The 20,481-nt window shown below is 61.8% G+C and overlaps 2 protein-coding genes across 3 annotated transcripts; both read right to left on the reverse strand.

Moving 5' to 3' along the window:
- Positions 1–372: 372 nt before the first annotated feature.
- MRPS24 (mitochondrial ribosomal protein S24) lies at positions 373–2,656 on the reverse strand. 2 transcript variants are annotated; one of them, XM_032092156.1, is made up of 5 exons: positions 2,592–2,656; positions 1,614–1,682; positions 1,392–1,503; positions 525–830; positions 373–456 (listed from the first exon to the last, which is right to left on the reverse strand). In XM_032092156.1, exons 1-4 carry the CDS (start codon positions 2,616–2,618, stop codon positions 547–549), a joined length of 492 nt encoding a protein of 163 aa, XP_031948047.1. In that variant the 5' UTR covers positions 2,619–2,656; the 3' UTR covers positions 373–456; positions 525–546. The 2 variants fall into 2 exon arrangements, with proteins under 2 accessions (XP_031948047.1, XP_031948046.1); XM_032092155.1 differs by lacking the exon at positions 373–456 and having other exon boundaries at positions 512–830.
- Positions 2,657–5,418: 2,762 nt separating this feature from the next.
- Positions 5,419–19,468, reverse strand: C27H2orf42 (chromosome 27 C2orf42 homolog). The gene is made up of 9 exons (XM_032092138.1): positions 19,357–19,468; positions 17,833–18,635; positions 16,611–16,721; positions 14,480–14,617; positions 12,697–12,801; positions 10,014–10,121; positions 8,436–8,536; positions 6,767–6,929; positions 5,419–5,685 (listed from the first exon to the last, which is right to left on the reverse strand). Exons 1-9 carry the CDS (start codon positions 19,380–19,382, stop codon positions 5,495–5,497), a joined length of 1,746 nt encoding a protein of 581 aa, XP_031948029.1. The 5' UTR covers positions 19,383–19,468; the 3' UTR covers positions 5,419–5,494.
- Between the last annotated feature and the right edge of the window lie 1,013 nt (positions 19,469–20,481).

Here is a 20,481-nt window from a genome sequence, read left to right on the forward strand (position 1 = left end):
GCACTTGTAGGGCACACTGAGAATATCCCAAAGCGTTCCTTTTGGCATCTTTATCCCTGGCACTATGGGCACTTGTAGGGCACACTGAGGATATCCCAAAGCATTCCCTGTGGGATCTTTATCCCTGGCCCTATGGGCACTTGTAGGGCACACTGAGAATATCCCAAAGCGTTCCTTTTGGGATCTTTATCCCTGGCCCTATGGGCACTTGTAGGGCACACTGAGGATATCCCAAAGCATTCCCTGTGGGATCTTTATCCCTGGCACTATGGGCACTTGTAGGGCACACTGAGAATATCCCAAAGCGTTCCTTTTGGCATCTTTATCCCTGGCCCTATGGGCACTTGTAGGGCACACAGGGGATATCCCAAAGCATTCCCTGTGGGATCTTTATCCCTGGCACTATGGGCACTTGTAGGGCACACTGAGGATATCCCAAAGCATTCCCTGTGGGATCTTTATCCCTGGCACTATGGGCACTTGTAGGGCACACAGGGGATATCCCAAAGCATTCCCTGTGGGATGTTCCCAGGTTTATTCCCGGCCCTACAGGTACTTGTAGGGCACGCGGGCGGGCACGGTCTGCAGCTCCAGGCGCACGGGGCACTTGTAGAAGTGTCCGAGCAGGGTCTCGGCGTAGCCCAGCAGGAAGTAGAGCTTGGGGGGTGGCAGTGCCTGAGCCAGCAGGGCACCGATGACCAGCAGGTTCCCGCGGCGCTTCAGCACCACCTCGTCCGCCAGCAGCCCCGGGAAGGTCCCGTACAGGAAGCGCCGCAGGAACGCGTCCTCCAGTGCCCGCTGCGCCGCGCCCGCCTCGCCACACAGGTTCCCTGCGGGGACAGGGACAGCGGTGGCACTGGGTGCCAGCCCAGGCGTGCTCCTGGCCCCGCAGGACTCGTGTGTGCCATCCCTGGGATGCCCATGGGTACCACGGGTCCCTGTCCATGCCATGCCCACGTGTGCCATGTGTTCCCATTCCTCACGTGTCTCTGTGTCCCATCCCCAGGATGCCCTCGTCACTGTCCCCACTCTGTCCCTGTGTCCCATCCCCAGGATGCCCTCGTCACTGTGCCCACCGTGCCCACGTGTCCCTGTGTCCCATCCCCAGGATGTCCCCTGTGTCCAATCCCTGCGTCCCACACCCTCCTGCCCACGCCATGCCCATGTGCCCTACACGTCCCTGTCCCCACCATGTCCCCGTGTCCCATCCCCACGACATCCACGTGCCCCACAATGCCCAGTCCCCACAACGCCCAGTCCCCACAATGCCCCCCGTGTCCCCATCCCCACAGTCCCCTCCTGCTCCACGTCCCTGTCCCCAGAACGCCCCGTGACCCTTTCCCAGAGTGCCCTCAGGTCCCCGCTGTGCCCGCTGTGCCCGTGTCACCCACCGGTGTGCAGGGACAGCCAGCCCTTGCGGTGGCCGATGTAGTGGGGCGGGTGTGCCCGCTCGTAGGTCACCAGCTTGTCGCCCTTGCCCGCGCGCACCCGCGCCGCTCGCGTCTGTGGGGACAGCGCGCTCAGCGGGGACACCGCGGCTGGCCCCGGGGGGACACGGGGACACAGCCCCGGGGGGACACGGGGACACAGCCCCGGGGTCCCCAAGGACTCACCTTGAGGCAGGCGGGGGTGGTGTGGAGGTGCCGGGTGGCGCTGGGGACGTGGAGGGCACGGGGCACTACCTGGAGAGGGGGGAGACAGGGCTGGGGACAGCCTGGCAGGGGCACGGCCCCGTCCCCTGGCCCCAACAGCAGCCAGCGCGTCCCCAGAACCCCCCGGAGCAGTGCTGGTGTCCCCGGAGTGGGCACAGCGCCGGCGTGACCCCACAGCTGGTGCCCCCCATCCCCAGTGACCCCACAGCCCTTCCCTTGGCCCTCTTATCCAGTGCCCACCATCCCCAGTGTCCCCAGTGCCCCCCATCCCCAGTGTCCCAGAGCCCCCCATGCCCACCCCCCTCCCCAGCTCATGTCCCCCGGGGCTGGAGCCCCTGGAACCTCCCCCATTCCCAGTGTCCCCAGTGTCCCCCACCCTCAGTGCCCCCCATTCCCAGTGTCCCCAGTGCCTCCCACCCTCAGTGCCCCCCGTTCCCAGTGTCCCCAGAGCCCCCCATTCCCAGTGTCCCCAGTGCCCCCCATTCCCAGTGCCCCCCATTCCAGGTGTCCCCAGTGCCCCCCATTCCCAGTGTCCCCAGAGCCCCCCGCGGCCCGTGCCCCTCACAGGCCTGGAGCCCCCGCTGTCCCCCCTGTCCCGCTGTGCCCTCCCGTTCGCGTCGTCACCCCCATTCCCGGTGTTTTTCCCCCATTCCCGGTGTTTTTCCCCCATTCCCGGCGTTGTTTTTCCCCCATTCCCGGTGCTGTTTCCCCTCATTCCCGCTGTTTTTCCCCCATTCCCGGCGCTGTTTTCCCCCATTCCCGCTGTTTTTCCCCCATTCCCGGCGCTGTTTTTCCCCCATTCCCGGTGTTGTTTTTCCCCCATTCCCGCTGTTTTTCCCCCATTCCCGGCGCTGTTTTCCCCCATTCCCGGTGTTGTTTTTCCCCCATTCCCGTTGTTTTTCCCCCATTCCCGCTGTTTTTCCCCCCCCCTCCCCTCACCCGCAGCGCGCGCGCGACCGCCGCCATCTTGGCTGGGGGCGGGGCGGGGCGGCGCCCCCTGGCGGCGGGAGGTCAGCGCGGGGGAGGCACTGGGGGGAACTGGGAGCACTGGGGGGGACTGGGAGCGCTGGGGATACTGGGGGGCACTGGGGATACTGGGAGCACTGGGGGGAACTGGGAGCACTGGGGGGCACTGGGAGCACTGGGGATACTGGGGGGCACTGGGGATACTGGGAGCACTGGGGGGGACTGGGAGCACTGGGGATACTGGGGGGAACTGGGGATACTGGGAACACTGGGGGGCACTGGGAGCACTGAGGGGCACTGGGGGGGACTGGGAGCACTGGGGGGCACTGGGAGCACTGGGGGATACTGGGGGGACTGGGAGCACCGGGGGATACTGGGAGCACTGGGGGGAACTGGGAGCACTGGGGGGGACTGGGAGCGCTGGGGGGGACTGGGAGCGCTGGGGATACTGGGGGGCACTGGGGATACTGGGAGCACTGGGGGGAACTGGGAGCACTGGGGATACTGGGGGGCACTGGGGATACTGGGAACACTGGGGGGCACTGGGAGCACTGGGGGGGACTGGGAGCACTGGGGGATACTGGGGGGACTGGGAGCACTGGGGGATACTGGGAGTACTGGGGGGCACTGGGGGGGACTGGGGTCACTGGGAGTACTGCAAGTACTGCAGATACTGGGGGGGAACTGGGAGCACTGGGGGGAGTGGGGATACTGGGGGGGGACTGGGAGCACTGGGGAAACTGGGGGGCACTGGGAGTACCGGGGGTAAACTTGGAGTACTGGGGATACTGGGGGGGACTGGGAGTACCGGGGGGGAAGTGGGAGCACTGGGGGATACTGGGAGTACCGGGGATACTGGGAGGACTGGGAGCACTGGGGATACTGGGGGGGACTGGGATCACAGGGAGTACTGCAAGTACTGCGGATACTGGAGGCGAACTGGGAGCACTGGGGGGAGTGGGGATACTGGGAACCCTGGATACTGGGAACACTTGGGATATTGGGAGTACTGGGGGCTCTTGAAGGCAACTGGGAGCCTACTTGGAACTGCTGAGTGCTTACTGGGAGCAACTGGGAACTGCTGAGTGCTTACTGGGAGCAACTGGGAGCCTACTGGGAACTAGGTCCCGCTTACTGGGAGCTCTTGAGGGTCCCTGAAGGTAACTGGGATCTTCTGAGGGCAACTGGGAGCAACTGGGCGCCTACTGGGAGCCAGCTGCTGTTTACTGGGAGCTTCTGCGGGCAACTGGGAGCAACTGGGAGCCACAGAGGGCAACTGGGAGCAACTGGGAGCTGCTGGACGCCTACTGGGGGTGCTGGGGGTCTTTCCTGGGCATCCCCCGCTACCACTGGGGGGTCTTGGAGGGTGTCCCCCCAATATTGGGATCTCCCAGGTCCCCATCCCCTATTTTGGGGTCCCCTCCCCTTATTTTGGGGTCTCCCCCCAATACTGGGGTCTCCCAGGTCCCCATCCCCTATTTTGGGGTCCCCTCCTCTTATTTTGGGGTCTCCCCCCATTATTGGGATCTCCCAGGTGTCCTCCCCCCTTATTTTGGGGTCTCCCCCAATATTGGGGTCTCCCAGGTGCCCCCTCTGATTTTGGGATCTCCCCCCATTATTGGGATCTCCCAGGTTCCCCTCCCCTATTTTGGGGTCCCCTCCCCTTATTTTGGGGTCTCCCCCCATTATTGGGATCTCCCAGGTGTCCTCCCCCCTTATTTTGGGGTCTTCCCCTTATTTTGGGGTCTCCCCCCAATATTGGGGTCTCCCAGGTCCCCATCCCCTATTTTGGGGTCTCCCCCTCAATACTGGGGTCTCCCAGGTCCCCCCCCCTTTATTTTGGTCTCCCCCCATTATTGGGATCTCCCAGGTCCCCCTCCCCTATTTTGGGGTCCCCTCCCCTTATTTTGGGGTCTCCCCCCATTATCGGGATCTCCCAGGTGTCCTCCCCCCTTATTTTGGGGTCTTCCCCTTATTTTGGGGTCTCCCCCCAATATTGGGGTCTCCCGGGTCCCCATCCCCTATTTTGGGGTCTCCCCCCATTATTGGGATCTCCCGGGTCCCCCTCCCCTATTTTGGGGTCTCTCCCAATATTGGGGTCTCCCAGGTGCCCCCTCTGATTTTGGGGTCTCCCCCCATTATTGGGGTCTCCCAGGTCCCCCTCCCCCATTATTGGGGTCTCCCAGGTTCCCCTCCCCTATTTTGGGATCCCCTCCCCATTTTGGGGTCTCCCCCCAATATTGGGGTCTCCCAGGTCCCCCCCCCTTATTTTGGGGTCTCCCCCCATTATCGGGATCTCCCAGGTGTCCCCCCCCCCTTATTTTGGGGTCTTCCCCTTATTTTGGGGTCTCCTCCCCAATATTGGCATCTCTCAGGTCTCCCCCCTTTCCCCCCACTCTGGGGGTCTCCCCCTCCCCATTTTGGGGTCTCTCCCCAATATTGGGATCTCCCAGGTCCCCGTCCCCCATTTTGGAGACTCCCCCCCCCAATATTGGGGTCTCCCAGGTCCCCCCCTCTTATTTTGGGGTCTCCCCCCATTATTGGGGCCTCGCAGGTTCCCCTCCCCTATTTTGGGATCCCCTCCCCTTATTTTGGGGTCTCCCCCCAATATTGGGATCTCCCAGGTCCCCCCCACCCCCCTTATTTTGGGGTCTCCTCCCCAATATTGGGGTCTCCCAGGTCTCCCCCCTTTCCCCCCACTCCGGGGCTCTCCCCCTCCCCATTTTGGGGTCACCCCCCCCCCATTTTGGGGGTCCCCCAGCCGCCCCCCCCGACACTCAGCACACTGTGGGGGTGGGGGTGGCGCTGCTTTATTCTGGGGGGGCTCCCCGGTGCCATGGCCAGGCCCAGCCCCCCGTGCCCCTTTCTCGGGGGGCTCAGGAGAAGGTGCCGGTGCCCGGGGGGGGCTCGGGGGGGGTCCCGCGGGGGGCGGGGGGCTGCCGGGGCCCCCCGTGGTGGCCGTACTGGAAGTTGAGGCGCAGCTCCCCGAGGCGCGAGCGGGGCAGGATGTCGGGGATCCACTCGATGGTGAACGGGGTGGGCTCCTTCTGCGTGGGGGACGTGTGTCCTGGGGGGGCACGGGGGTGCTGCAGGCCCGGCCCGCCCAGCCCCCCACCCTCTGGGACCCCCCTCTGCCATCCCTTGGAGCCCCCCACCCTCTGGGAGCCCCCTTTGCCATCCCTTGGAGCCCCCCACCCTCTGGGACCCCCCTTTTCCATCCCTTGGAGCCCCCCACCCTCTGGGAGCCCCCCTTTGCCATCCCTTGGAGCCCCCCACCCTCTGGGAGCCCCCCTTTGCCATCCCTTGGAGCCCCCCACCCTCTGGGACCCCCCTTTTCCATCCCTTGGAGCCCCCCACCCTCTGGGACCCCCCTTTTCCATCCCTTGGAGCCCCCCACCCTCTGGGAGCCCCCCTTTGCCATCCCTTGGAGCCCCCCACCCTCTGGGAGCCCCCCTTTGCCATCCCTTGGAGCCCCCCACCCTCTGGGACCCCCCCTTTTCCATCCCTTGGAGCCCCCCCACCCTCTGGGAGCCCCCCTTTCCATCCCTTGGAGCCCCCCACCCTCTGGGACCCCCCTTTTCCATCCCTTGGAGCCCCCCACCCTCTGGGAGCCCCCCTTTGCCATCCCTTGGAGCCCCCCACCCTCTGGGACCCCCCTTTTCCATCCCTTGGAGCCCCCCACCCTCTGGGACCCCCTTTGCCATCCCTTGGAGCCCCCCCACCTCTGGGACCCCCTTTTCCCATCCCTTCTTTTGGGGTCCCACCTTGTCCCTCCCCGGAGCTGTTTTGGGGTCCCACCCTGCCCTTCCCGGGGCTGTTTTGGGGTCTCACTGTGCCCTCCCTGGAGCTGTTTCGGGGTCCCACCCTGCCCTTCCCGGGGCTGTTTTGGGGTCTCACTGTGCCCTCCCTGGAGCTGTTTCGGGGTCCCACCCTGCCCTTCCCGGGGCTGCTTTGGGGCTCCCCCTTGCCCCTCCCGGGGCTGTTCCGGGGTCTCACTGTGCCTTTGCCGGGGCTGTTTTGGGGTTCCCCCCTGCCCCTCCCGGGGCTGTTCCGGGGTCTCACTGTGCCTTTGCCGGGGCTGTTTTGGGGTTCCCCCCTGCCCCTCCCGGGTGTGTTTCGGGGTGCCCCGGTGCCCCCCCGGCTCTCACCGACTTTGAGGAAGGTCTGCAGCTCGAGGGGCCGCAGCGGGGGCTGTTTCTCGGGGGGGCCCAGCCCCTCGGGCAGCCGCTCCACCTCCACGCGGGGGCTGCGGAAGGGCTCGTAGGAGCCGTCGCGGTTCTGCACGAAGCTCCGCGTGATCTCCAGCGGCACCTGCGGGGCTGGCAGAGCTCAGCGCCGGGCCTCGGTCCCCGAGTGTCCCCCCACTGTCTGAGGGGTCCCAAATCACCTCCTGGGGGGGTCCCAAATGCCCTAAAAGTACCTCATGATGGGGTCTCAAATGCCCTAAATCGACCTCCTTAGCGGGGTCCCAAATCCCTTAAACTGAACTCCTTAGGGGGTCCCAAATGCCCTAAAACCAACTTCTTTGGGGAGGTCCCAAATCCCCTAAACCGACCTCCCTAGGGGGTCCCCCAACCCTCTCCTGATGGGGTCCCCAAATCCCCTAAAACCAACTTCTTTAGGGGGGGTCCCAAATCCCCTAAAACCACCTCCTTAGGGGGGTCCCAAATCCCCTAAAATCACCTCCTTAGGGGGGTCCCAAATCCCCAAAAACCACCTTCTTTGGGGGGGTCCCCAATCCCTTAAACTGACCTCCTTGGGGGGTCTCCCAACCCCCTCTTGACAGGGTCCCCAAATCCCCTAAAACCACCTCCTTTGGGGGCGTCCCAAATCCCCTAAACCGACCTCCCTAGGGGGTCCCCCAACCCTTTCCTGATGGGGTCCCCAAATCCCCTAAAACCACCTCCTTAGGGGGGTCCCCAAATCCCCTAAAACCACCTTCTTTGGGGGGGTCCCAAATGCCCTAAAACCATCTTTTTTGGGGGGTCCCAAATCCCCTAAACCGACCTCCCTAGGGGGTCCCCCAACCCTCTCCTGATGGGGTCCCCAAATGCCCTAAACTGACCTCCTTAGGAGGTCCCAAATCCCCTAAAACCACCCTGCCCTCCCCGGGGCTGTTTTGGGGTCCCCCCCTGCCCTCCCCGGGGCTGTTTTGGGGTCTCCCCCTGCCCTCCCTGAGAGTGTTTTGGGGTCCCCCCCTGCCCTCCCTGAGAGTGTTTTGGGGTCCCTCCCTGCCCTCCCCGAGAGTGTTTTAGGGTCCCCCCCTGCCCTCCCCGGGGCTGTTTTAGGGTCTCCCCCTGCCCTCCCTGAGAGTGTTTTGGGGTCCCCCCCCTGCCCTCCCTGAGAGTGTTTTGGGGTCCCCCCCTGCCCTCCTTGAGAGTGTTTTAGGGTCCCCCCCTGCCCTCCCTGAGAGTGTTTTGGGGTCCCTCCCTGCCCTCCCTGAGAGTGTTTTGGGGTCCCCCCCTGCCCTCCCTGGGGCAGTTTTGGGGTCCCTCCCTGCCCTCCCCGAGAGTGTTTTGGGGTCCCCCACTGCCCTCCCTGGGGCTGTTTTAGGATCCCCCCCTCCCCTCCCCAGGGCTGTTTTGGGGGTCCCCCCCCCCTGCCCTCCCCGGGGCTGTTTTGGGGGTCCCCCCCCTCTGCCCTCCCCGGGGCAGTTTTGGGGTCCCCCCCCCCTGCCCTCCCCAGGGCTGTTTTGGGGGTCCCCCCCCCCTGCCCTCCCCGGGGCAGTTTTGGGGTCCCCCCCCTCCCCTCCCCAGGGCTGTTTTGGGGGTCCCCTCACCCTGCCCTCCCCGGGGCAGTTTTGGGGTCCCCCCTTGCCTGGGGCGTGTCGAAGATCTGCTTCACCTGCAGGACGTTGGTGATGTGCCAGGTGTACTTGGAGAAGGTGCCCAGGGGCAGCGCGTCCCTGCGCACGAAGGCTGCGGGCAGGGGTGGGCACGGGCTCGGGGGGGCCCTCTGCCCCCTTTCTTCTTCCCTTTCCTCCCCCCTTTTTCCCTTTCCTTCCCCCCTTTTTCCCCTCTTTCCCCCCTTTTCCTCTCCTTCCCCCTTTTCCCCCATTTTTGCCTCTTTCCCCCCTCTTTTCCCCCCCCATTTTTGCCTCTTTCTCCCATTTTTTGCCTTCCCCATTTTTCCCCTTTCCCCCTTTTTCCCCCCATTTTTGCCTCTTCCCCCATTTTTGCCTCTTTTCCCCCATTTTTCCCCTTCCCCCCCATTTTTGCCTTCCCCATTTTCCCCCCCATTTTTGCCTCTTCCCCCCTTTTTTCCCCTTTCCCCCCATTTTGCCTCTTCCCCCCTTTTCTCCTCTTTCCCCCCTTTTTTGCCTCTTCCCCCCCTTTTTTGCCTCTTCCCCCCCTTTTTTCCCCTTCCCCCCCATTTTTGCCTCTTTCCCCCATTTTTTGCCTTCCCCATTTTTCCCCTTTCCCCCTTTTCCCCCCCATTTTTGCCTCTTTTCCCCCATTTTTTGCCTCTTTTCCCCCATTTTTTGCCTCTTTTCCCCCCTTTTTCCCCTTTCCCCCATTTTTGCCTCTTTCCCCCCTTTTTCCCTTCCCCCTTTTCCCCCCATTTTTGCCTCTTTTCCCCCATTTTTTGCCTCTTTTCCCCCCTTTTTCCCCTTTCCCCCATTTTTGCCTCTTTCCCCCCTTTTTCCCCTTTCCCCCTCTTTTCCCCCATTTTTTGCCTCTTTCTCCCCCCCCTTTTTCCCCTTTCCCCTCTTTCCCCCCAGTTTTGCCTCTTCCCCCCCTTTTTTCCTCTCCGTCTTTATTTTTCCTTTTCCTTCCCCCTTTTCCCCCCCATTTTTTGCCACTTCCCCCCATTTTTTGCCTCTTTTCCCCCATTTTTTGCCTCTTTTCCTCTTTGTTTTTCCCTTCCTTCTCCATTTTTCCCTCCCTTTTTTGCCTCTTTTCCCCCCATTTATTTCCCATCCCTTTCCCCCCTTTACTTCCCATCCCTCTTTCCCCCTCTTTATTTTCCCCCTTCTTCCCCCTCCCTTTTTTGCCTCTTTTCCCCCGTTTTTTGCCTCTTTTCCTCTTTATTTTTCCCTTCCTTCCCCATTTTCCCCTCCCTTTTTTGCCTCTTTTCCTCTTTATTTTTCCCTTCCTTCCCCATTTTTTCCCTCCCTTTTTTGCCTCTTTTTCCCCCCTTTATTTTCCCCCTTCTTCCCCTTTTTCTCCTCCCTTTTTTGCCTCTTTTCCTCCATTTTTGCCTCTTTTCCCCCCCTTTATTTCCCATCCTTCTTTCCCCCTGGTTTTCCCCCTCAGCATTTCCCACTCGGGAAAGAAAAATCCGGGAAACCACCCGGGCAGCGCCGAATCCTCTCCGTGCCCCCGATTATCCCCCCAAACACAGCTCCCAGAGGGGTTTTCCCGAGTTTTCCCCCTTTTCCTTGGGATCCCTCACCCGTGGTGGAGTTGGGGAGCCTCTTCTTGCCGCTGCCGCTGGAGATGCGCTGTTGGAGCGCCTCGAAGAAGGACTGGGGGATGTGGAAAACCAGCGGCTCCGGGCGGCCTGGGATGGCCACAGCGGGGTCAGGGGTGTCCCAAACCCCCATCCCAAAGTGTCCCTGCAGCTCATGGGATCAGCAGGGCAGGGCTCTGCTTGAATTCCCAGGAAAATGTCTGGGATTTGGAGGCTGTCCCTGTTTTGGGGGGTCCCTGTGGTCACAGGGAGGACGCGGTGGTGGAGGGGGGTGGTGACAGTGGCATTGGGGCTGAGAGGCACAGATGGTAAGGATGTGGTTCCCAAAATGGCACCCAAAAGTGGTCCCAAAAAGGGACACGGTGTTCCCAAAATGGCACCAAAGTCATCCCCAAAAAGGGACACGGCGTTCTCAAAATGGCATCAAAAATGTTCCCAAAAAGGCACCAAAAGTGTTCCCAAAATGGCACCAAGGTCGTCCCCAAAAAGGGACACGGTGTTCCCAAAATGGCACCAAAGATGTTCCCAAAATGGCACCAAGGTCGTCCCCAAAAAGGGACACAGTGCTCCCAAAATGGCATCAAAAGTGTTAACGAATGGCACCAAAAGTACCCCCAAAATGGCACCAAAAGTGTTCCTAAAATGGCACCCAAATGGTCCCCAAAAAGGGACACAGTGCCCCCAAAATGGCATCAAAAATGTTCCCAAAATGACACCGAATCATCCCCAAAAAGGCACCAAAAGTGCCCCCAAAGGTGTTCCCAAAAAGGCACCGAAAGTACCCCCAAAATGGCACCCAAATGGTCCCCAAAAGGGACACGTTCCCAAAATAGCACCAAAAGTGTTAACAAATGGCACCAAAAGTACCCCCAAAATGGCACCAAAAGTGTTCCTAAAATGGCACCCAAATGGTCCCCAAAATGGCACCCAAAAGTGTTCCCAAAAAGGGACATGGTGTTTCCAAAATGGCACCAAAGGTGTTCCCAAAATGACACCAAATTATCCCAGAAAGGGACACAGCGTTCCTAAAAAGGCACCAAAAGTGTTCCCAAAAAGGCACCGAAAGTACTCCCAAAATGGCACCACCCAAATGGTCCCAAAAAGGGACACAGTGCTCCCAAAATGGCACCAAAAGTACCCCCAAAATGGCACCAAAAGTGTTCCTAAAATGGCACCCAAATGGTCCCCAAAAAGGGACACAGTGCTCCCAAAATGTCGCCCAAATTGTTCCCAAAACGGCACCAAAATCATCCCCAAAAAGGGACACGGTGTTCCCAAAAAGGCACCAAAAGGACCCCTAAAAAGGCACCAAAAGCGTTCCCAAAAAGGGACATGGCATTCCCAAAATGGCACCAAATGGTTCCCAAAATGGCACCAAAGTTGTCCCCAAAAAGAGACATGGCGTTCCCAAGATGGCACCAAAAGTGTTCCCAAAAAGGGACACGGTGTTCCCAAAATGGCATCAAAAATGTTCCCAAAATGGCACCCAATGGTCCTCAAAAGGGACACAGTGTTCCCAAAATGGCACCAAAGGTGTTCCCAAAGTGGCACCCAATGGTCCCCAAAAAGGGACACGGTGTTCCCAAAATGGCACCCAAATGGTTCCCAAAGTGGCACCCAACGGTCCCCAAAAGGGACACGGTGTTCCCAAAATGGCACCCAAATGGTTCCCAAAATGGCACCCAACGGTCCCCAAAAGGGACACGGCGTTCCCAAAATTGCACCCAATGGTCCCCAAAAAGGGACATGGTGTTCCCAAAATGGCACCAAAGGTGTTCCCAAAAAGGGACACGGTGTTCCCAAAATGGCACCAAAGGTGTTCCCAAAGTGGCACCCAATGGTCCCCAAAAGGGACACGGCGTTCCCAAAATTGCACCCAATGGTCCCCAAAAAGGGACATGGTGTTCCCAAAATGGCACCAAAGGTGTTCCCAAAATGGCACCAAAGGTGTTCCCAAAATGGCACCCAATGGTCCCCAAAAGGGACACGGTGTTCCCAAAATGGCACCCAAATGGTTCCCAAAATGGCACCAAAAGGACCCCCAAAGTGGCACCCAATGGTCCCCAGAAGGGACACGGCGTTCCCAAAGTGGCACCCAACGAGCAGAGGGGCTTGAGAACCCTGGAATCACGGGATGGTTTGGGGTGGGATGGGCCCTAAATCCCATCCAGTCCCACCCAGGGACACCTCCCCTGTCCCAGGGGGCTCCAAGCCTGGCCTTGGGCACTGCCAGGGATCCAGGGGCAGCCACAGCTGCTCTGGCAATTCCAGCCCAGCCAGGAATTCCTCCCCAAGATCCCATTTAAATCGCCCCTTTCCCACTGGGAAGCCATTCCCTGTGTCCTGTCCCTCCAGCCCTTGTCCCCAGTCCCTCTCCAGCTCTCCTGGAGCCCCTTTAGGGCCTGGAATGTTCTGGAAGCTCTCCCTGGATCCCTCCCTTCTCCAGGGGAACATTCCCAGCTCTCCCAGCCCCACTCCGGAGGGGACTCTGGGAGCCCCGAGCTGCAGGTGGGGTCTCACCTGAGCGGGGCAGAGGGACAGAATTCCCCAAATGACACCAAATCATCCCCAAATTTGATGTGCCTGCTCTTGATGTGACCTGGATCAAATCCCATAAAACTTCCCGGGGGAAAATCCACATCCTGCAGCCGGAGGGGACACTCACCCTCGAACTGGTAGTGCATGGTCTGGTGGATGCGCTCTGTGACGCTGGCCAGCCACTCCTGGAAGGACAGGGACACCTGGGATTCATCCAGAGCCTGGTGACAGCCTGTAGGAGACAGGGGACACTGGAATGCCACCCTGATGCCACCCTGATGCCACCCTGGACACAACCCCACAGAGCTCTGTGACACTGGAATGCCACTCCTGGAAGGACAGGGACACCTGGGATTCATCCAGAGTCCGGTGACAGCCTGCAGGAGACAGGGCAGGGACACTGGAATGCCACCCTGATGCCACCCTGGACACAACCCCATAGAGCTCGGTGACACTGAAATGCCACTCCTGAAGGGACAGGGACACCTGGGATTCATCCAGAGCCTGGTGACAGCCTGCAGGAGACAGGGGACACTGGAATGCCACCCTGATGCCACCCTGGACACAACCCCACAGAGCTCTGTGACACTGGAATGCCACTCCTGAAGGGACAGGGACACCTGGGATTCATCCAGAGCCTGGTGACAGCCTGCAGGAGACAGGGGACACTGGAATGCCACCCTGATGTCACCCTGAAGTCACCCTGCACCAAACCACAACCCCACAGAGCTCTGTGACACTGGAATGCCACTCCTGAAGGGACAGGGACACCTGGGATTCATCCAGAGCCTGGTGACAGCCTGCAGGAGACAGGGGACACTGGAATGCCACCCTGATGTCACCCTGATGCCACCCTGATCCAAACCTCGCCCCCCAGAGCTCTGTGGGAGCTGAACCAGCCCTCTGGGGCAGGATGGGCAAGCTCCATGCCAGGGAAAAGCAGGAGAACGAGGGATTTGTACCAATTTCCAGGCCAAAGGGAAGCCGAGAGCGGGAAGAGCAGCAAGCAGAGGCTGCTGGCCTGGCACGCGGCAGTGCCAGTGTGGAGAGAGGGGTTCCCACAGGGCTGTGGGGAAACCCACGGGATTCCACGGTGCTGGAGGGACTTTTCCTCTCCCGACATCCCACACAAACCCAACGCAAACAGCTCATGGAATCAGGGAGTGCTTTGGGGTGGAAGGGACCCTAAAGCTCATCCTGCTCCAGCAGGGACATCTTCCCCAAGACCAGGTTGTTCCAACCTCCAGGGATCCAGGGACATCCAATATTTCTTCTCAATATCCCATTAAACCTGGACTTGGAACCCTGGAATGGTTTGGGTTGGAAGGGACCCTAAATCCCATCCCATCCATCCCACCCCAATCCCATCCTATCCCGATCCCATCCCATCCCATCCCACCCCTGCCATGGGCAGGGACATTTTCCCCTATCCCAGATGGCTCCAGCCCAGCCTTGGGCACCTCCAGGGATCCAGGGGCAGCCACAGCTGCTCTGGCAATTCCAGCCCAGCCCCTCCCCACCCTCATTCCTTCCCAAGATCCCATTTCAATCTCCCCTTTCCCACTGGGAAGCCGTTCCCTGTGTCCTGTCCCTCCATCCCCTGTCCCCAGTCCCTCTCCAGCTCTCCTGGAGCCCCTTCAGACCCTGCAAGGGGCTCTGAGCTCTCCTCTGGGCAACCTCGCCACCCTCACAGGCAAAAATCCCATCCCAAAATCCCATCCGAAGCAGCCCACGGGATCCTGGAATGGTTTGGGGTGGAAGGGACCTTAAATCCCATCCCACTGAATCCCCTTCAATCGCCTTCCCCTGTCCCAGGGATCCAGGGATGGCCACAACCCCTCTGGGAATTCCCTCCCAGCCAGGAATTCCTTCCCAAAATCCACATCAACCCACGCAAACCCAGTGCTCACCGTGTCTCTTCAGCGAGGAGGAGGAGGATGAGGAAGAGGAGGATGAGGAGGAGGCGGCCGGCGGCTTCCTCAGGCTGCTCCTCCTGGGGCCGGGATGAGCCGGGTCCGGAGCCAGGAGGGGCCCGGGCCCCTGCGGCCCTGAGGGAGCGCTGGTCACTCACAGCCCCCGGGGCTGTCCCGGCACCCATCGGTCACTCACAGCCCCCGGGGCTGTCCCGGCACCCGCTGGTCACTCACAGCCCCCGGGGCTGCCCCGGCACCCATCGGTCACTCACAGCCCCCGGGGCTGCCCTGGCACCCATCGGTCACTCACAGTACCCGGGGCTGTCCCGGCACCCGCTGGGCACTCACAGCCCCCGGGGCTGCCCCGGCACCCATCGGTCACTCACAGCCCCCGGGGCTGCCCCGGCACCCATCGGTCACTCACAGCCCCCGGGGCTGCCCCGGCACCCGCTGGTCACTCACAGCCCCCGGGGCTGCCCCGGCACCCATCGGTCACTCACAGCCCCCGGGGCTGCCCCGGCACCCATCGGTCACTCACAGTCCCCGGGGCTGTCCCGGCACCCGCTGGTCACTCACAGCCCCCGGGGCTGCCCCGGCACCCATCGGTCACTCACAGCCCCCGGGGCTGTCCCGGCACCCGCTGGTCACTCACAGCCCCCGGGGCTGCCCTGGCACCCGCTGGTCACTCACAGCCCCCGGGGCTGCCCTGGCACCCGCTGGTCACTCACAGCCCCCGGGGCTGCCCTGGCACCCGCTGGTCACTCACAGCCCCCGGGGCTGTCCCGGCACCCATCGGTCACTCACAGCCCCCGGGGCTGCCCTGGCACCCATTGGTCACTCACAGTACCCGGGGCTGCCCTGGCACCCGCTGGTCACTCACAGCCCCCGGGGCTGCCCTGGCACCCGCTGGTCACTCACAGCCCCCGGGGCTGTCCCGGCACCCGCTGGTCACTCACAGCCCCCGGGGCTGCCCTGGCACCCATTGGTCACTCACAGCCCCCGGGGCTGCCCTGGCACCCATCGGTCACTCACAGCCCCCGGGGCTGCCCTGGCACCCATCGGTCACTCACAGCCCCCGGGGCTGCCCTGGCACCCATTGGTCACTCACAGTACCCGGGGCTGCCCTGGCACCCGCTGGTCACTCACAGCCCCCGGGGCTGCCCCGGCACCCGCTGGTCACTCACAGCCCCCGGGGCTGCCCCGGCACCCATTGGTCACTCACAGTCCCCGGGGCTGCCCCGGCACCCATCGGTCACTCACAGTACCCGGGCACCCCCCAGCCCCAGTGACCCCCACGGGCCCAGGGCAAGTGAGAGCCCAACACCCCACGGAGCTGCTCCAGAGGTTCCAACAGCTGGATCTGACCCCAGGGAGCCGCCCCAGAGGCTCCAACAGCTGGATCCGACCCCATGGAGCTGCTCCAGAGGCTCCAACAGCTGGATCTGACCCCAGGGAGCTACCCTGGAGATTCCAACAGCTGGATGTGACCCCAGGGAGCCGCCCCAGAGGCTCCAACAGCTGGATCAGACCCCAGGGAGCTGCCCCAGAGGCTCCAACAGCTGGATCTGACCCCATGGAGCTGCCCCAGAGGCTCCAACAGCTGGATCTGATCCCAGGGAGCTGCCCCAGAGGCCCCAACAGCTGGATCTGATCCCAGGGAGCTGCTCCAGAGGCCCCAACAGCTGGATCTGACCCCAGGGAGCCGCTCCAGAGGCCCCAACAGCTGGATCTGACCCCAGGGAGCCGCTCCAGAGGCTCCAACAGCTGGATCCGACACCAGGGAGCCGCTCCAGAGGCTCCAACAGCTGGATCTGACCCCAGGGAGCTGCCCCAGAGGCTCCAACAGCTGGATCTGATCCCAGGGAGCTGCCCTGGAGATTCCAACAGCTGGATGTGACCCCACAGAGCTGCTCCAGAGGCTCCAACAGCTGGATCTGACCTCAGGGAGCTGCCCTGGAGATTCCAACAGCTGGATCTGACCTCAGGGAGCTGCCCTGGAGATTCCAACAGCTGGATGTGACCCCACAGAGCCGCTCCAGAGGCTCCAACAGCTGGATGTGACCCCAGGGAGCTGCCCCGGGGGGATTTCAGCTCCCTCCCACCCCCAGCCCTCCGCAGGGACACTCACCTGGCCCCACGTCCCTTCTCCTCCTCTTGGCCTTGGCTGCAGCCGCCCCCCGAGGCCGCGCCGTGGCTCCGGGGCCGCGGAGCAGCTGCGGGGTCACCGTCCCCTTCAGCCCTGGGGACAAAAGTCCTGTCCCTAAAAACATCCCGACCACAAGCCACGGGGCCACAGAGGGACAGAGCGACCGCCCAGCACACCCCAAATATCCCAGGGACCCCCCACCCTCCCACCAGGGGGGACACAGAGGGGAGGGGGGATTTTATCCCGCTCCCGTTGGGCCCTCAGGGTGCGTTTTCACCTTTGGGGTGCCCAAGGACTGGGTGGGGTTATTGGGGTGCACCTTTTGGGGTACAGAACCTCCTTAATGGGGTGAATCCTGGATATTGGTGCTCTGGGAAGGGTTTATGGGATGAACCCCAGATATTCCTGCTGTGGGAGGGGTTTGGGGGATGAACCCCAGATATTCCTGCTGTGGGAGGGGTTTGGGGGATGAACCCCAGATATTCCTGCTGTGGGAGGGGTTTAAAGGATGAACCCCAGATATTCCTGCTGTGGGGGGTTTATGGGATGAACCCCAGATATTCCTGCTCTGGGGGGGTTTGGGGGGATGAACCCCAGATATTCCTGCTCTGGGGGGGTTTGGGGGATGAACCCCAGATATTCCTGCTGTGGGAGGGGTTTAGGGGATGAACCCCAGATATTCCTGCCCTGGGAAGGGTTTATGGGATGAACCCCAGATATTCCTGCTGTGGGGGGGTTTATGGGATGAACCCCAGATATTCCTGCTCTGGGGGGGTTTGGGGGATGAACCCCAGATATTCCTGCTGTGGGGGGGTTTGGGGGGATGAATCCCAGATATTCCTGCTGTGGGGGGGCTTGGGGGGATGAACCCCAGATATTCCTGCTCTGGGACGGACGGAGCTCACAGGGAATGAACCCCAGAGGCTGCTCCGGGAAGGGGTTCAGAGTTTCCAGCCCTGCTGAAGGACCCCCAACCCAGCGGGATCTGCCCCCCCAGCTCCCAGCAGAGGCCCCACTCTGCTCCCACAGGATTTGGCTGCATCCCGGTGCGAATCCCTCCCCAGGGACAGGGCAGGACACAAACCCAACCCCCGCTGATGGGAAGCACCCACTGGGAACCACGGGACGGCTGCTGGGAGAACCCAGGCAGGCGTTTGGGGTGACCCCAGCCCCCGGACCCCCCCGGACCCCTGCCCGCTCCCACCGCCAGCGTCAGAGGCCAGGAACTCAGAGAACTCCTGGGCCAGGCTCTCGTCGCTGGCGAAGGCGCAGATGCAGGCGAGGAAGTGGATGCAGCGTGGGGGGGGCGACTCTTCCTCCTCCTCCTCCTCCTCCTCCTCGTCCTCCCCCTTGCTGGGGCCGTGCCCGGGGGCGCGGCAGGCGCAGGAGAAGCGGCGCTGGCCGAAGCTGGCGTGCAGGTAGCCCAGGCTGTGCCTCTGGCTGGCCTTGCACTTGACCACCAGCACGCTCTTGGTGACCCTCTGCACCAGCGGCCCCGTGGGCTCGGTGGCCAGCTCCCACAGGCTCTGCTTGGCCTCGGCGGGCGCCTGCACGGCGCCCAGCACTGAGCTCTTGAGCGGCAGCGGCGTGGCCTCGGCCTGGCAGCCCAGCGCCAGCTTCAGGTGTTGGCACTGCTTGTCGGCCGCCGCCTTGGAGCAGGCGGGCGCGTGGCAGCGCCCCGAGCTCAGCTGGGTGATCAGGGTGCCCTCGGGGGTCTGGATGGCCGTCTCGGACACCCCCAGCTCCACGAAGCAGCGGGAGTCGCGCTGGCGCACGGAGTAGAGCTGGCTGTGGGAGCCGGTGAGGACGCGCACGGCGTCGGCGCCCGGCTGGCGCCGCGTGCCCGCGCGGAACACGGTGCCGCACGTCTTGTTCTTGCAGCTCAGCCCCCGCGTGCCGTTGTAGGTGCCGCAGCGCGGGCACTTGCGGATGCCCCGCAGCGTGGCCTTGCCCAGGTCCGACAGGAAGGACGGGGCTTTGGGCCGGGCCGGGCACGGATCCATGGAGCTGGAGGGAGAGAGATGGGGAGAGGGGAGTGAGGGCATGGGGGGGACCTGCTGGGCACAGGGGCATCCTGACAGGCCTGGGCTGCCCCAGTGGTCATCCTGAGAGTCCCTGGGCCACTCCAGCAGTCCCTGCACCACCCCAGTGGCCATCCCAGCAGTCCCTGCACCACCCCAATGGCCATCCCAGCAGTCCCTGTGCCACCCCAATGGCCATCCCAAGAGTCCCTGCGCCACCCCAGTGGCCATCCCAAGAGTCCCTGCACCACCCCAGTGGCCATCCCAAGAGTCCCTGCACCACCCCAGTGGCCATCCCAACAGTCCCTGCACCACCCCAGTGGCCATCCCAGCAGTCCCTGTGCCACCCCAATGGCCACCCTGACAATCCCTGTGCCACCCTGAGGCCCGGGGTCTCTCCCCTCACGGCCAGGCCCGGGGTCTCTCCCCTCACCACCAGGCCCGGGGTCTCTCCCCTCACGGCCAGGCCCGGGGTCTCTCCCCTCACCACCAGGCCCGGGGTCTCTCCCCTCACGGCCAGGCCCGGGGGTCTCTCCCCTCACCACCAGGCCCGGGGTCTCTCCCCTCACCACCAGGCCCGGGGTCTCTCCCCTCACGGCCAGGCCCGGGGGTCTCTCCCCTCATGGCCAGGCCCCGGCTCCCCTCACGGCCAGGCCCGGGGTCTCTCCCCTCACGGCCAGACCCGGGGTCTCTCCCCCCACCCTCACCGGCGTCTCCCAAGGTTTCCCAGCATCCCTCGCGGCCCGTGACGTCACCTCCGCCGCCGGGCCCGCCCCGGTACCTGGGCCCCGTTACCGCCGCCGAGAGCGCCGTGAAGGGAGTCCCGCTACCGCCATCGGCGCACTCCTATTGGTTCGCTGGCACCACGTGGTGCCCCGCAGAGGCTGCTGGGAGATGTAGTCCAAGAAGGCGCTCAAGCCCTAATAGCGCTTGGACTACAACTCCCATCGGCCCCCGCGGCGTGAATTCCCCACTTTCCCCTTTTCCCCCCCAAATTTCGCCTTTCCCCCCGCCCAAATTCCACTTTTTTCCCCTACCAAATCCCACCAGCTCCACCCGCCCCCCCTCAGCACCAGCTGAGACACCACCCAACAAAAAACAGCACACAAGCAGCTCGGTTTTTTCATTTTTTCTTTTTTTTTTTTTTAAAAAAAAAGCTTTTCGTATTTTTTTTCCATTTTTGTGGTTTTTTTTTTTTTAAAGGCTGGGCAAGAGGTAGGATAGAAAAGGGCGTTTTTGGCCTCTGATAGGTCAGGTTTGGGAGCTCTTCTCACCTTCACTCCCTTGTGAAACACACCTGGGCTACTGAGGGAATTTCACACAATGGATTAAAAACTTTATATTCCAAGAGAAAGCTCACATTCACAAAAAAAACTAAAAAAAAAAAAAAAGAGGAAGATTTGAGGCATAAATCCCATCCAAAGCCTCCGTGTCCTACCTTTAAATAAGGAAACGTACAAAAGTGGCCAAGGGTTGTGCAAAAAACTCTTCAATTTGCTCGAATATTTTACAGAATCAGTACAGGAAAATGTAGAAATCAGTAAAAAATAAAAATAAAAATTAAAAAAACAAATCAAACCCGACAACAACAACCTCCTGGAGGGCTTTGTCACGTTCTAGCAACAGGAATTTTGCTGTCCCAGGGTGGCAATCTTGGCTCACGTGGGGAGCTGGGCACTTTCAGGTCCCTTTTTTTTTAAAATTTCTTTTTTTTTTTTCTTTTTCTTTCCCCAGCATAAGGCAAAACCGACCCTGAAAAACACACTGAGATCCACAAAAAGGATGTAAACGAAGGATTTATCTTCCCAAAAAACCTTTTCCCCTCCCTCCCC

This window comes from Corvus moneduloides, chromosome 27 (genome assembly GCF_009650955.1).
Source record: "Corvus moneduloides isolate bCorMon1 chromosome 27, bCorMon1.pri, whole genome shotgun sequence".
In the NCBI taxonomy this organism is placed as follows: domain Eukaryota; kingdom Metazoa; phylum Chordata; class Aves; order Passeriformes; family Corvidae; genus Corvus; species Corvus moneduloides.

Excerpts from the sequence above, each read along its gene's own strand:
- MRPS24 (XM_032092156.1), bottom strand. The coding sequence starts at position 2,618 with ATGGCGGCGGTCGCGCGCGCGCTGCGG. Across the intron at positions 1,683-2,591 it reads CGGTCGCGCGCGCGCTGCGG|GTAGTGCCCCGTGCCCTCCA; the intron begins GTGAGGGGAGGG and ends CCCCCTCTCCAG. Across the intron at positions 831-1,391 it reads CTGGCTGTCCCTGCACACCG|GGAACCTGTGTGGCGAGGCG; the intron begins GTGGGTGACACG and ends CTGTCCCCGCAG.
- C27H2orf42 (XM_032092138.1), bottom strand. The coding sequence starts at position 19,382 with ATGCTGGGAAACCTTGGGAGACGCCG. Across the intron at positions 18,636-19,356 it reads GGAAACCTTGGGAGACGCCG|CTCCATGGATCCGTGCCCGG; the intron begins GTGAGGGTGGGG and ends CTCTCCCTCCAG. Across the intron at positions 5,686-6,766 it reads GCAGACCTTCCTCAAAGTCG|GACACACGTCCCCCACGCAG; the intron begins GTGAGAGCCGGG and ends GTGCCCCCCCAG.